Source organism: Gallus gallus, chromosome 20 (assembly GCF_016699485.2).
Source record: "Gallus gallus isolate bGalGal1 chromosome 20, bGalGal1.mat.broiler.GRCg7b, whole genome shotgun sequence".
In the NCBI taxonomy this organism is placed as follows: Eukaryota; Metazoa; Chordata; class Aves; order Galliformes; family Phasianidae; genus Gallus; species Gallus gallus.
The window spans coordinates 10,434,373-10,447,289 of record NC_052551.1 but is presented as its reverse complement, the minus strand read 5'-3'; the positions used below and the strand labels follow the sequence as shown (position 1 = coordinate 10,447,289).

The following is a 12,917-nucleotide window of genomic DNA, read 5'->3' as shown; positions in this document are numbered from 1 at the left end:
CCAATCCCCATCTTGTTCATTTAATTGCAATCTGCAAAAATTACAGCACTTGGCACTGCTGGTGGGGGCTCCCCTGCACCGACACCGCCCCGAAACGCCATCAGCCCAGCCAAGAGCAGAGCCCCGTCCCTTCCATGGCGACCTGTGCCTCCCTCACAGGTAGTTGTCCTCCTCCTCCTCCTCTTCCTCCTCATCCCGTGCCAGTGCCTCGATGTCGTGTGTGATGTTGGTGATCATGCGGTTGAAGGACTCGGACTCAGAGCGCAGGGACCAGCTGTCGTAGCTGCGCACGGCCGAGGCCGACGTGTTGCTCATGCTGCGCTTGATGCGGCCGAAGCTGTCGGTGAGGATGCCGCCCTCCCGGATGCCAATGCTCTCCAGGAAGGTCTCGAAGTACCCGATGTCTTGATCGGGGATGAAGGGCCTCATCCCTGGGATGGGTGCCATGAAGTTTCATGGGGTGACCGTGCCAACCCCATCCGGGGGCAGCGGGGTCCCACCAACCCCTCGGTGGGCACCTGAGACCCTGTCCCTAAGGACGCACGGATGGTGTAGCACAGCGACGGACCCATCGCCCACTCCGATCCCTGGGGCACTCACCCAGCAGGAGGAACTTCCTCCGGTCCCCATAGAGGCGTAGGAGCTCTGCGCAGTACTCCTGCACCGACATGCCCAGCCGGTACTCGCGGAGCATCAGGGCAAACTGCTGGATCTCTTGGGGCGACAGCTTGTTGCGCAGCTGTGGGGAAACAGGGATGGATCGGGGCTGGGGGTGGCAGTGGTGGAGAGGAGTGGGATCCCCTACCTGCCCCCTGCCCTCACCGTCACCATGTAGTCCTGCAGCTGCTCCAGCCCCACGCTGCTCTGGTCGCTGCCGCTGCAGGCGGTGGCCAGGCTGTGGTGGGACTGATGGAAGGAGGGCGAGGATGTCCTGCTGTAATACGCCTCGAATGTCTCATGGGAACCGTTGCTGCTGGAGGATAGGGAGGGGGTGGGGGTCAGTGGGTGCTGGCACTGCTCATGCACAGCACCCATTGAGCAGGGCAGCGAGGACGTGGACCTGCCCTGGAGCTGAGAACTCACAAGGAGCTGCAGCAGCTGTAGTCAGCATCGTAGCCATACGTCCCATCTGTGCGGCAGCTCTCACCTGGGGAGGGAAAGCTGACTCTGAGAGCCAGGGTGCGAGCCCCCATGCTGTGCTTATGCCCTCCGGCCCCGTGTCACCCCACTTGAGGCTCCCACACCCGCCTCCATCCACTCACTCCTGCTGGAGAGCCAGGGCCGCGTGGGTGTGGAGGTGTAGTGGTACCCGGCACGGTCCACGCACTCGATGCTCTGGTCACCGTAGATGATCTGGAAGACCTGGCAGATGAGAGCGCAGGACTCCTCGGCCGCATCCTGCAGTGGGACAGAGGGAACGGGGTGGGGAGGGGGTGGGCACGTACCTCGAAGGGAACCGAGCACCGGGAACCCACGGGTGCTCACCCTGTTGGGCACAGCGAGGATGACGAGGTTGGAGTAGGCGTCGGGGCACGGCTCCTGGGGGTCCAGCGGGTTGCCACCGGGGTGCCGTCGCTCCCAGCTGCCGAAGCCGGTGCCGCGCTCCCAGCTTCCACCCGCCGCGCCGATCCGCCGCCGCTCCCAGCTGCCGCCGCACGGCTGCCTCCTCTCCCAGCTGCCCGACGGCCGCCCGCGCTGCCTCCGCTCCCAGCTGCCGCCCCTCCGCCGCTCCAGACTGCCGCCCTGCCGGCCCTCCTGCCCGCCCCGCGCCGCACGCCAGTCCAGGCTGCAGATGGTGTGCCGCCGCTCCATCGCACCTCCCAGCCGCCCCGGCTCCGGCCAAGAGCTCCCCGAACGCTTCTCAGCCGGGGGCAGCTCCGGCACCGGGGCTGCTTCAGGGTGTGCGCCGGCAGGGACTGGGTCCACTCCCAGGCCTGGAGGCAGCGAGGAGGGTCGGGGCATCAGACTGGGGACTCCAGATCCCAGACCTGCCCCATCCCACTGGCTGGGGGATAGGGAGCTTAGGGATACACCCCGTGCCCAGACTGGGGCTCAGCCCCCTCCCCAGGAGCCTGGCTGCGACTTACTGCCGAGCCTGGGTTTGCTGAGAACTAGAGTTCCCCCCATCTGGGCTCAATGCAGCGGGGAGGGGGGCATTTCCTGCATCCTCTCCTGCTGCCATTAAGTACAGCTGGGGCTGGGAGAACAGCTGGGAGCCGTCTGCAGGAGCAACGGGAGCAGTGGGCAGCTGCTGCACGTGGTGATGCCTTGCAACAGGGCCAGAAGATGGAGCTGGCTCCTCCCCATTGCATGGGGGTGCCAGGTGCTCGGGGCCAGCTGTATTGCGGTGGGGTGCCCGCACCTGTTTTGAGGATGAGGAGGTGCAGGGCATCGTCACGCAAGTAGGAGGCTGCAGCGATCTCATGCGTGGGGATGCGCAGGATCAGCTCCTCATCGTCACGCCAGGTGAGCAGCAGGCAGCGGGCAGACAGGCTCAGGATGCTGTCCTGCTCCGGGGTCGTCTGCAGGGGCAGCTCCTTCAGCTTCTGCAGGTAGAGAACATGCGGGGGTGTGGGGACTTGATGCTACTGTGGGGTAGCACTGCGGGGTGACAAATGGGGTGTTGGGCACTCCCTTACCCTGGCAGTGTCCAGAAGCTGCAGCACCTCATCCCGGCTGGAGGGGTTCAGCGAGGCCGTCACCCAGGTCAGGTGGCCCAAAAACTGGGGGGACAGAGCCTGGGGTACTTTGGGGATGGAAAAGTGGTCCCCCTGGGATGCGAGGGGAACACAACGCAGGGCCACGGGGAGCACACCCATACCCCCCCTCTCTCCCTGTCTCTGGACAGAAGGGGACCAGAAACACTCCCAGTCCCTGCAGGTAACCCCCCACTTTACCTTCACCTCCTTCTCCACATAGTCATGCAGTAGGATCTGGGGGTCGATCAGGTAGTCGGGGGGGTACAGCGGCACTGAGTGCAGCGGCCGCCGGTAGACACTGCTGCGGAGGGCTGTCCTCCGTGCAGCCTTGGGGAACACCAGGCGCCGGATGGGCGACACGAAGCCCTGCGGGGTGTGGGCGCACATCAGCGCAGCTCCTCCCTGCTGGATCCCCCTGAAACCTGGGGGGCTCAGCCCCAGCACCGAAGGGACCCCCCCACCTCACGACCCTCATCCCGGCACCCCAAGACCCAAGGAGCCGTGGCCCCGAAATGCACACACCTTCTTCCCTTTCTTGGCCTCGCAGTCCATGGCGCTGCCGCCGTCCTCTCTGTCCAACGCCTTTGTTGTTTTCCTGTCGGAAACTCCACCAGAATGGCTCGGATGTGAGTTCCTGCCCCTCTGCGGGTGCTGGGCTGGGCTGGGACTGGGGCTGGGGCTGACAGTGGGACTGGAGTTTGACTGGGCTGGGCCTGAGACCAGAGCTGGTATGGGATTGGGACTGGGCTGGGACTGGCGCTGGAACTGGGACTGAGACTGGGACTGGGACTGGGACAAGGACCAGTACTGGTATGAGACTGGGATGGAACTGAGACTGGGACTGGTACAAGACAGTGGCTGTGACTGGTATGGGGCTGGGACTAGAAGTGGCCCTGGGCTGGGACTGGGTCAGGACCAGGTCCAGAACCAGGGCTTGGGTGCCCGTGCACTATGCAGCAGATCAGCCCCTTCCCCTCACTGCCACGGGGATCCCATGGACCCCTGCCTGCCCCCATCCTGGCATGGAGGAGGACTCCATCTTGAGGCCACACAGCAATGCCCAAAGCTCTCTGGCCCTAGGGCAGCCCATGGACCCCTACTTTGGGTCTGGGGATCAGATGGGGAATAGGGCCCCCTGGCACGGAGGAGGTTGGACTGGGATCGCTGGCGACGGGGCTGTGTCCAGCAGTTTCCTCCACAGCACATCACATCCTGCCCACACACCCCTTCCCTGCCAGAGGCAGCAGGCCAAGGGCTCCAGACAGGTGGCACATCCACAGCTGTCCCCAGATGTCCCCAGCATCCTGGAAGCCCCACTGTAGGGCCCTGAGCCTGGCAGCATGGTGGGCACTGGGGAGAGCCGGAGGAGCCAGAGAGGAAAACGCTCTGGCAGGCAGTGCTTATTGAAATGAATTTAATATCTCATGTTGCAGCAAAATTAAAAATATACAAAAAGTTTGTGGTATACAAAAAAGTCTCGGTCAGACCCCGGTCTCTCGCTCACCCCCTACTCACGCCGAGGGTCCCAGAGAAGAAGGTGGCACACAGAGTATTTACAGTACGTGACAGCCGGGCTCCCAGGTCCCAAGCACTGGGAGGGGACGTGGCTGAGACCCTCAGTCCCTGCTGGGGAGAAACAGCCCCAGCCCAGAGCAGCAGGGCCTGGTCCTGGTCCAAGCAGTGTCCCCCATTCCCTGAACTCGGGGTGGTCCTGCTGTCCCCCCTGGACTGAGGCCTCCCAGAGCTGCCCCTGCCCAGCTCAGCCCCAGCTCGAGCCCTCTTGGTGCAATCCCAGCAAGTGCTGCTGTCCTGACACCGCTGCCGTCATCACTGCTGCCAGCCGGGCTTGGTTCCCCTGGCACTGCCCATTCAGCCTGGCTGGAGCGGGGCTGGGAGCCACTGGGCATGGGGGCCATGAGGACAGAGCAGTGGAGCAGCCATGTGCCATCCCACGCTGCCCCACACCACAGCCACTGCCCCAATCCCGACATGGGAGCAGCCCGGGGCTGAGGGTACCGTGGCATGAGTGCATAGAAAAGAGTCCCTATGACCTGTGCCCCTGGGAAGGGCACGGGCTGCACCTCAGCCCAGGCAGCGTGGCTCCACATGGCGGTCACGGGCAGAGGGCTGTGACATCCAGCACCAGCATGGCACTGGTGTGGCACCAGCACCAGCACAGCAGCTACTTGGCGGCTGGGGGGCTCCCAGCTGCTGGCGCCCGGCTGCCCCATCCCCAGCTGGCTCCCATCTTCCCATCACACTTCCCTGAGGATAACGGCTGCCTTCTCTGCTGGGACCTGGCCGGGGCTGCCCTGGGGTTCGGTGGGACAGAGTGGGATTTTTTGCCCATTCCTAGTGGTAGAGGAGGAGTGAGGGTCACGGGGGGCCCAGCCCGTTGCCCAGACCCAGCTCTGCTCTGTGCCCTCCTCCAGAAAGGTTCCGAGGCATTCAGATAGCACCAGTTAGCACCAGTGACCCCACATGGCCCACCCCAGCCTGCAGTCATCCCTCGAGCTACGGAGAAATGGGAAACAAAAGCAATGCAGCCCAATGGGCACCTCCCAGCACCATGGGACACCGTGGGCGCACCGGGGCTGGAGGAAGGCACCGGGGCTGTGGGGGGCTCTGGGTGGGATGTGTGCCCAGGGGGCAGCAGCTCTGCCCTGCGAACCCAGCTGCAAACACACGCACACACATGGACACACAGACATGGGGCACAAACACAGGGTGGGGGTACATTCAGCACAGCCCTTAGGGCAGAGGGCACTGCGGGCTGGGACCAAGCCACGCACACATTCAAATGCAGAGCCCAGGGCAGCCCTGCTCCTCTGGGGAGGCAGTAGGGGGCTGGGGGCACCGTCCTGGCTCAGGTTCCCACCGCTGAGCTGGGGGGGCTGATGCTGATGGGGGGTGGATGGAGACATTCCCGGCTGGAGAATGGAGGGGAGAATGAATGAGGGTGAATGCGGCTTTGGGGAGCCCCTGGGCACATCACCACTGCCCTGCACAGCCCTCCCGGTGCCAGCCAGGTCCTGCCCCACCAGCATCAGTGGAGGTAGAAAATGTCACACAAAATGTCACCTGTCTGATGAAAACCAACACAATGCAATGAAGCAGTTCCCAAGAGGGTAGGAGGGGGTGGGGAGGTGCTGTGCCCCCCCCCCACCGGCCTCAGGGCCAGGGTCTGTGCCCCATGCATGGAACAGTGACCCCCTGGAGTGGGGGAATGGCCGGAGCATGTGTGGGGGAATTGAGGCTGAGATGAAGGGGAACGTGGGGGGGCTGCCCCGGCCCTATGCCACACACTCCCTGGGGTGGAACAGGAGCCCCACGCTCCAGTACAGCCTCACTCCAGACCCCTCAGCCCCACGGCTCTTCCCCAGCACCCACATTCTCCTCATCCCCCCGTGCCATGTCCCGCTGTGCCCAAAGCCCCTCACCGGAGCGGGGTCCCTGCCACCCCCGTGCACCCCGCAGCCCCCACCCTGTGCCACCGACCTGGCGGCTCAGGCACAGGTGAGGTATTTTGGCAAGGACGAGCCCCCGGCGCACGGCCGGCCCGTGGGGGGGATAGCACCAAGGGACCTCACCGGCCCCTGCCCGCGGGGCGCTCGGCGCAGCCACCCCTCGGTGCCGGCAAACCGAAAAGAAAGGCAAAACGCTGCGGAGAGATGGGACAGCCCGGCCGGGGACGCCCCCTGCCCTACACGGTGGTCTCATACTCCAGGAGCTCCTGAGACACTCCGGCCGTGCGGTACTGCAGGCGAGGGGTGCTGGGCGAGGCGTACTCCAGCGCCAGGATGGTCTTTCGCAGGCGCCGGTCGATGAAATGGGCATCCCAGGCCGGGTACTTCTTCCTGGGGAGGTCTATGCGGATGACGGGTCCCTCTGTCCGCGGGGCGCGGGCGGCCGGCGGCGTGGGGGCACAGGGCCGCACCTGGAAGACGGGCACGCAGCTGTCCCGCTCCCCCGGCGCCCCTTCCCGCTCCCCCCCTGTAGTCCGCGGCAGCGAGCGCGGGGGGCTGGTGACCGCGTCCGCAGGGGAACTCGGCGCCGGGGGCGGGCGCTGCCGGAAAATGCAGCCCCCAGAGCTGGGGCCGAACATGGGGCCGTTGGGGTGCAAGAGGCAGTAGTAGATGAACATGAAGAAGATGCCGAGGGCGAAGCTGGAGCTGACCACGCAGACGAGGATTAAGGCGTTGAAGTCGGACATGGTCTTGCGGTTGTAGTAGTGGAACCAGAGGATGGTGAGGGCAGCGTTCTCCGACAGCGTGATGATGTAGTAGATGCACATGCGGTAGCGGCTCCGTCCCTCCTTGACGTTGAACCAACAGAAGATGTAGATGATGCCCACCACCATGTTGTAGATGATCTCCTCCCACTTGGACATGCAGAAGTCCGTCTCGCCCTGGATGATCCAGAAGGTCATGATGCACCAGTGGGTGACGATGAAGATACCGAAGTAGAGTTGGAACACGGAGGCGAAAAGGGCGAAGGCGATGGCGCGAGCGGCGATGGTGAAGAGGTGCCACAGGATCTGCACCACAGCCCCTTTGTAGGACATGGGCATCTTGTCCTCCCGCGAGTCCCGCAGCACCTTCTGGTAGGAGGCAATCATCCATGCCAGGGAAACGAGCGAGGCCGAGGCTGAGAACCCTGTGGGCACAGAGGCCATGAGAATGGGGTGGGGACGAGGAGGGGACTCAGCCATTACCAGGCTGCAGCCCCCCAACCCTTCTCTGCCACCCGGAGGGTCCCTACCCTGCAGCGCCTTGATGTTATTCTGCTGCACCATGATGCTGAGCTGCAGCACCAGCTGCGGTGCGCTCTTCAGGAAGGTCTCCAGCAGCCGCAGCATGCTGATATCCGCGTTCTCAAACATCATCCTCCAGTAGAAGTGGCGGCGGCGATGCTCGGCCTGCCAGCGGCTCTGCAGCCCCAGGTACAGCGTGCGGAGGTACCTGCATGAGGGGGGAGCATTGAGGACGGCCCCCACCATGCTCACATCCCACAGCTATGCCCCGTGGTGCTGCCATCCTGCTGCAGCGTGGCACATCCCTCCCATCCGAAGCTGTGGAGACCCTCGTGCAGCAGGTGCGGGGCAGCAGGGATGCTGCACATGGTGCTGGTGCCAAGCCACTCCCACCCAGCCCCCCTCTCCCCAGCATAGTGTCTCATTCCTTCCACCAGCCATGACCCCACTCTCCATCTCCTGCAAATTTTAGGTGCCCTGCTCGCATCCCATCACCGTGCCAGGCTGCTTCTCAAAGGGGATATTTTGGTCCTGGCTGGCTTGCAGCCCATGCTGCCTGCCCTGGGCAGAGGAAGGAGGGAGCAGGAGGACCAGCTGGTCGTGCAGGGTGCCCACAGGGAGCTACCGTGTCGGTGCTGCCTCGGCTCTTGGCAGGGCTGAGGGCCTGGGCACAACCATATGGTCCATGCTTGGGGTCAGTGGAGCCATGCGTGGCACCGACGCACGCACCACTGAGTCACCGGGAGCCCTCCCCACGGCACCGGGCCAACAAGGCTCAGGGAAATGCCATGTCCTTTGGAGAGAACACGTGTACTGTGGAGGGGAAACAGGGATGGATGCGCCCAGGCTGCTCCACACTGACTGCTCACAGGTTTGGTAGGAGAGAAGGGAGACAGATGAGTATGAAAACAGAAAGATTAAGCAAAAGGAAGTCAGACCATAAAGCTCCCTCCCAACCTAGTAAAAATGTCACACAAACTGATGGCCTTTATATCAGATCCATAAAACGCTGTCAGTCGACTCCATTAGCCCGTGAGCACTGGGAGAAGCCCTGATCCCAGCACTTTCAGCTCATCCATCAGCAGCAGGAGGCAGAAGCCAGCCCTGTTCCCTCTGTGGCCGTGTCCCAGTGCCTCCCACAGCAGTGGCCACTGCAGGGCTGGTGCAGGGTTGGGGGCTGCGTGGCCTGGAGATGGAGGGGGAGGCATCGGTTGGCACCACCCAGACCACAAAGCCACCCTGCTGCCACCACCATCTGCTCCCACAGGAACACAGGAGGGAAGGCAGGGACACCAACCCCACGGGGCTTCTGGTGATGCTTGGCAGGGGCATGCGGTGTCGGTGCAGCACTGCCTGCAGTGTCCTCCAAAGCCGCCTCCATCACCTTCCTGCCAGGCTCCATCACCCCTCTGCTCGACTTCAGCATCCCCTCTCCTGGCTCACACAAAGCCAGGGCAGCCCAAGGGCCCTGCTGCGGCCGGGGCTCAGCCGGGCTGATTTCAGCTTTCCCATCTGGCTTCTCCCTCTCCACGTCCCTGCTCCGTATGGCTCCTTCTGCAGCCTCTCCTCTCTGGAGAAGAGCCCAGAGCCGGGTGGTGGCGGCCGCATCCTGCAGGGCTGTGCCATGAGCCGGTGCTGGAGGGGTTGGGGTGGCCAAAAGGAGCAGCGGGGGCATAGGGAAACTGGGGGGACACGGGCTGGGCTCTGCCAACCCATCCCTGAGAACCTCCCAGAGACTTTTGAGCGCTGGCAGCCAAACAAGACGTCCCTGATTGCAAATTATACCATTTCCATCCAGCACCACAGTGGAAGTGGGGTGGGGCTGGGGAACCACGCGCACCCCCATCTGCAGCTCCTCACCGCTCAACAAGTGGCCCTCAGACCCCCCCGCTTTCCATGGGGCACGGTTATCCTCCCACCTTCCTGTCAGCTCATTAAACCAAGATTTCATCTCCCATCAACTTGCCAGAATGAAATGCTGATTCCTATTTGTTATGCATTTGATCACGCCGTTTGTGTTTCAGCCCAGGAAAAGATCCCCACGCGCTGACGGAGCACCGCCAGGTTTTTATGAACTGAGCGCAGCAGCAGCTGCATGAGAAATACAGAATCAATTACTTAAAAAAAAAAAAAAATCATTTAATTTTCAAAAAACTGATGATGAGGCAGAAACCAACCGAGAGAGCTCTTAGGGCTAATTACCGCCTCCTTTGTATTAAAAAGCCCAATCTGACAAAAATCTCCATGGAGGGTTGGGGTGGCAGTCGGGGCAGGAGCACTGTTTGCTCACTCCCAGCCCCACAGCGTGGCCCTGCAGTCATCAGTCATTCCACAGCCTCAACACAGCCCTCAAACCATCTCCTGTTGTTGCTTGTGGTCCCACTGCCATCCCGGTTTGCAAAGGTTGGGAGAAAAGCAGAGTTCTAATCCTAACCTTAATGCCAATCCTAACCCTAACTCTGGCTCTTCCAATGCCAGAGGTCATCGCCCTCAGGTGAGAAGCCACAGGACCCCATCCAGTCTGAGAGTGAGCAATAGGGAGTGTGATTTTCTTGACAGGCAATATGAGATATCGTCCCTCATCGCTTTGTTAAAACAAGGAGAAAATTACTTTCCTGTTGCAGCCATGCCAATCCATGACACAACCCACAAAGCCAAGCCATTGGGGAAGAGCCCCTCGTACAGACTGATGCTTGGCCAGCATGCAGGCCATGGTCCCTGGGTGTCCCCTTCCCTGCAGCCCCACCTCATCTCAATTTCAGGGCTCTGGGGAGCATCTGGGGCCGTGCAGGGATTGATTGGGGTGGTGAGGGCTGCCGAGGGAATTACAGTGGCCCTAGCCATGGGGCTGGCTAAATGCATGAAGGGAAGCATGAGCAGGGAGGGCCCAACATCATGGCCAAGGAAAAGCCTTCCTTCCACACGCCGTGTTTATTTGGCTATAATTCAACACTTCTTAAACTGTCACATCCACCTGCACCGGATCCAGTCTCGCTAATGGGTTTAGCGAACTGCATTTAACTGGTCACCCGAGCAAATCCCAAATCCTCGGATTAGAAAGAGCCTCAGCTGCAGCTTGAAACCAACGTGTCCTGGAGGGTCAGTGCTGAGAGTTACCACTTTAATTGGCTTAGGAGCCTGCAGCAGATAGGAGACTGCGGCTGACACAACTGGGAGCAAAACCCAACCTGGCTCTGGCCAAACCCCGGTAATTGCTCACCGGGCCCTGGGGGATCTCATCCTCCCTCCCAGCTCCCCCAGTACACCCAGAGGGGGATTGCTCCCATCCTGCTGCCACCACACCGAGAGCTGGACTGAGAGGATGGGGGCAGGCAGGGAGGGAAGGTCAGGAGCCGCTCACACGGAGCACATCGTGCTGTGAAGCAAAGTTAGAGATCCCCACAGCATCCCAAGAAAAGCAGCAGAGAAGCACATGCAGACAACAACAAGGAGGAGAGCAGCCTCTGTGCCACAGTAGCTCAGGAGGGGAAGCAGCACCAAAACAGGACCAAGAGCATTGCTTGCTCAGGGTATTGTTTCAGGAATATGCCATTGTCTCCACTCCCCTCCCAGCATCTCAAGGCATCAGCTCCATTGCAGAGCAGTGGATGGAGCTCAGCAGAGCTAGGAGGGAGCGGCACTGGCTCCACCACACAGGGAAAGAAGGTGCTCAGACGGAAACGAGCGTGCCAAGAAACCACCAGCTTCAGAAGAGGGTGCAGAGGAGCATGCAAAGAGGCTCAAGTCTGCTCTGAGCCAACTGCTGCTCGTTCTGCCTGCAGGCCCAGCAGGGCAGGGAGCAGAACGCAGCCCCATGGGGAAACCTGGGTTCAACAACTCCCTCCTTGCCCACAGTATCTCCAAGCAGGAGCAGGGGAAACTGGAGAGGAGGCTCTGAGCCTGAGGTGCTTGGTGCCCAGCAGAAACACTGCATTTCCCCAGGATGCGGTCCCCATGGCCAGGCAGATGTCCTCACCAGGCCCAAAACCACCCAGGGACAACAGGCCTGTGCCACCCAGCAGGGCTGCAGCCCCTCACACTCTGCCCACGCCCACAGCTACTGCTCATAGCCAGGCTCTGCCAAGAGCCCTCCACCTCCTACCCCTTTTGTGGCTGCAGAGGGATTGGTCCCCACGCCCACCCCAGCTGCACATTGTCATGCCCACCTCCATCCCCCACCTGTGTCCCGGCCATCCCCACCTGTGTTCTCTGTTTTCCTGCACCTGGGGATCCCCACTCGTGTTCCCTACTGTGTTCTGCCCCTCCATCCAGCCCCATCCCATCCCTGTGACCCCTTCCTTTTACCTCCAGACCTGCCCCAGCTGCAGCAGCTGGGTGCAGCCCTACAGCTCCATTAGGTTCATCCCCATCCCGTCCCTCCGACCCCCTCCTTTTACCTCCAGACCTGCCCCAGCTGCAGCAGGTGGATGCAGCCCTGCAGCAACCAGACGCAGAGGCGGCAGCAGCCGCGGCGGCCGCGGGCGCTGTCCTTGGTGCTGCCGGCGCTGTCCTTGGTGCCGACGGCGAAGTCGTACACGAACCACCTGAAGCTGAGCAGCTGCACCACGAGCGAGGGCAGCAGCACGAAGAGCAGCGTCAGCCCGAACCACCACCGCTGCCCCTCCAAGTAGTAGTCGGCCGCCAGCCACAGGTCCGAAGCGCCGTCCGCGAAGCAGACGAGGAGGGCGCACAGCACCCAGCAGCCGTCCCGCAGCCGGTACCGCTGGGCCGGGGGGGTCGCGCCGCCCGCCCGCCGCCCTCCGCCGCCCTCCGGGCTCTCCAGCCTCACGGCCGGGCCGCCGCCGCCGCCGTCCGACTTCGCGGCCATGTTGTCGGGGGAGAGGAGGAGAAAGGAGGGAGCGGGAGAGACTTCCGGAGGGAGGACGGAGCCGCCGAGCCCGCCCCGGCAGCGCCCGCCCCCCGGCCGGCCTCGCCCCGCGCCCGCCGGCCGGGCCCTGCCGCGCCGCACCGGCACCGGCCCCGCCGCTCCCCTCCCCGGCAGCTCCCCACGCCGGCCCCGCCCCGGCCCCGCCGCTCCCCCTCTCCCGGAAAGGGCAGCGCCCCGCGGGCGCCTCCCCCTGCCCGGACCCCCGGCAGCCCCGCCGCCGGCTGAATGCCCGACCCCGCTGCCCGAGCGCCTCCGCCCGCGTCGCCAGAGGCTGGAGCACCCCCAGCCCTCAGCCCTCAGCATGGCAAAGCCTGCCCGTAGGTCCGGCCCCGAATGGGTCCGGGTGGTGAGAGCCTGGGCCTGGGTGGACAAAGGTGCTGTGGGGCCGGGGCAGGAACGTGGGGACACAGAGACATAGGCACACAGAGACACAGGATCATGGGGACTCAAGGACATAGGGACACAAGGACATAGGCCACCGGGCTCCCACCCAAGGAAGCCTGAGGGAGGGAAGAGGGCAGCTGCTGGGGCTGCTCCCCCTGGCACCTGGAGCCCACTGGGCTGAACCCAAGCCCAG

General features: G+C 63.1%; 2 protein-coding genes across 7 annotated transcripts; both read right to left on the bottom strand.

Moving 5' to 3' along the window:
* Positions 1–4: 4 nt before the first annotated feature.
* On the bottom strand, positions 5–3,288 carry CCM2L (CCM2 like scaffolding protein). Of its 6 annotated transcripts, none has more exons than XM_004947172.5 (11): positions 3,222–3,288; positions 2,898–3,065; positions 2,640–2,723; positions 2,363–2,546; positions 1,486–1,934; positions 1,263–1,398; positions 1,084–1,147; positions 823–973; positions 601–739; positions 143–431; positions 5–31 (listed from the first exon to the last, which is right to left on the bottom strand). In XM_004947172.5, exons 1-10 carry the CDS (start codon positions 3,249–3,251, stop codon positions 154–156), a joined length of 1,683 nt encoding a protein of 560 aa, XP_004947229.1. In that variant the 5' UTR covers positions 3,252–3,288; the 3' UTR covers positions 5–31; positions 143–153. The 6 variants fall into 6 exon arrangements, with proteins under 6 accessions (XP_004947229.1, XP_040506924.1, XP_040506922.1 ...); XM_040650990.2 differs by having other exon boundaries at positions 823–970; XM_040650988.2 differs by having other exon boundaries at positions 2,640–3,065.
* Positions 3,289–4,099: 811 nt separating this feature from the next.
* XKR7 (XK related 7) lies at positions 4,100–12,426 on the bottom strand. Its single transcript, XM_001235082.6, has 3 exons — positions 11,850–12,426; positions 7,461–7,660; positions 4,100–7,355 (listed from the first exon to the last, which is right to left on the bottom strand). Exons 1-3 carry the CDS (start codon positions 12,278–12,280, stop codon positions 6,403–6,405), a joined length of 1,584 nt encoding a protein of 527 aa, XP_001235083.3. The 5' UTR covers positions 12,281–12,426; the 3' UTR covers positions 4,100–6,402.
* Positions 12,427–12,917: the final 491 nt, after the last annotated feature.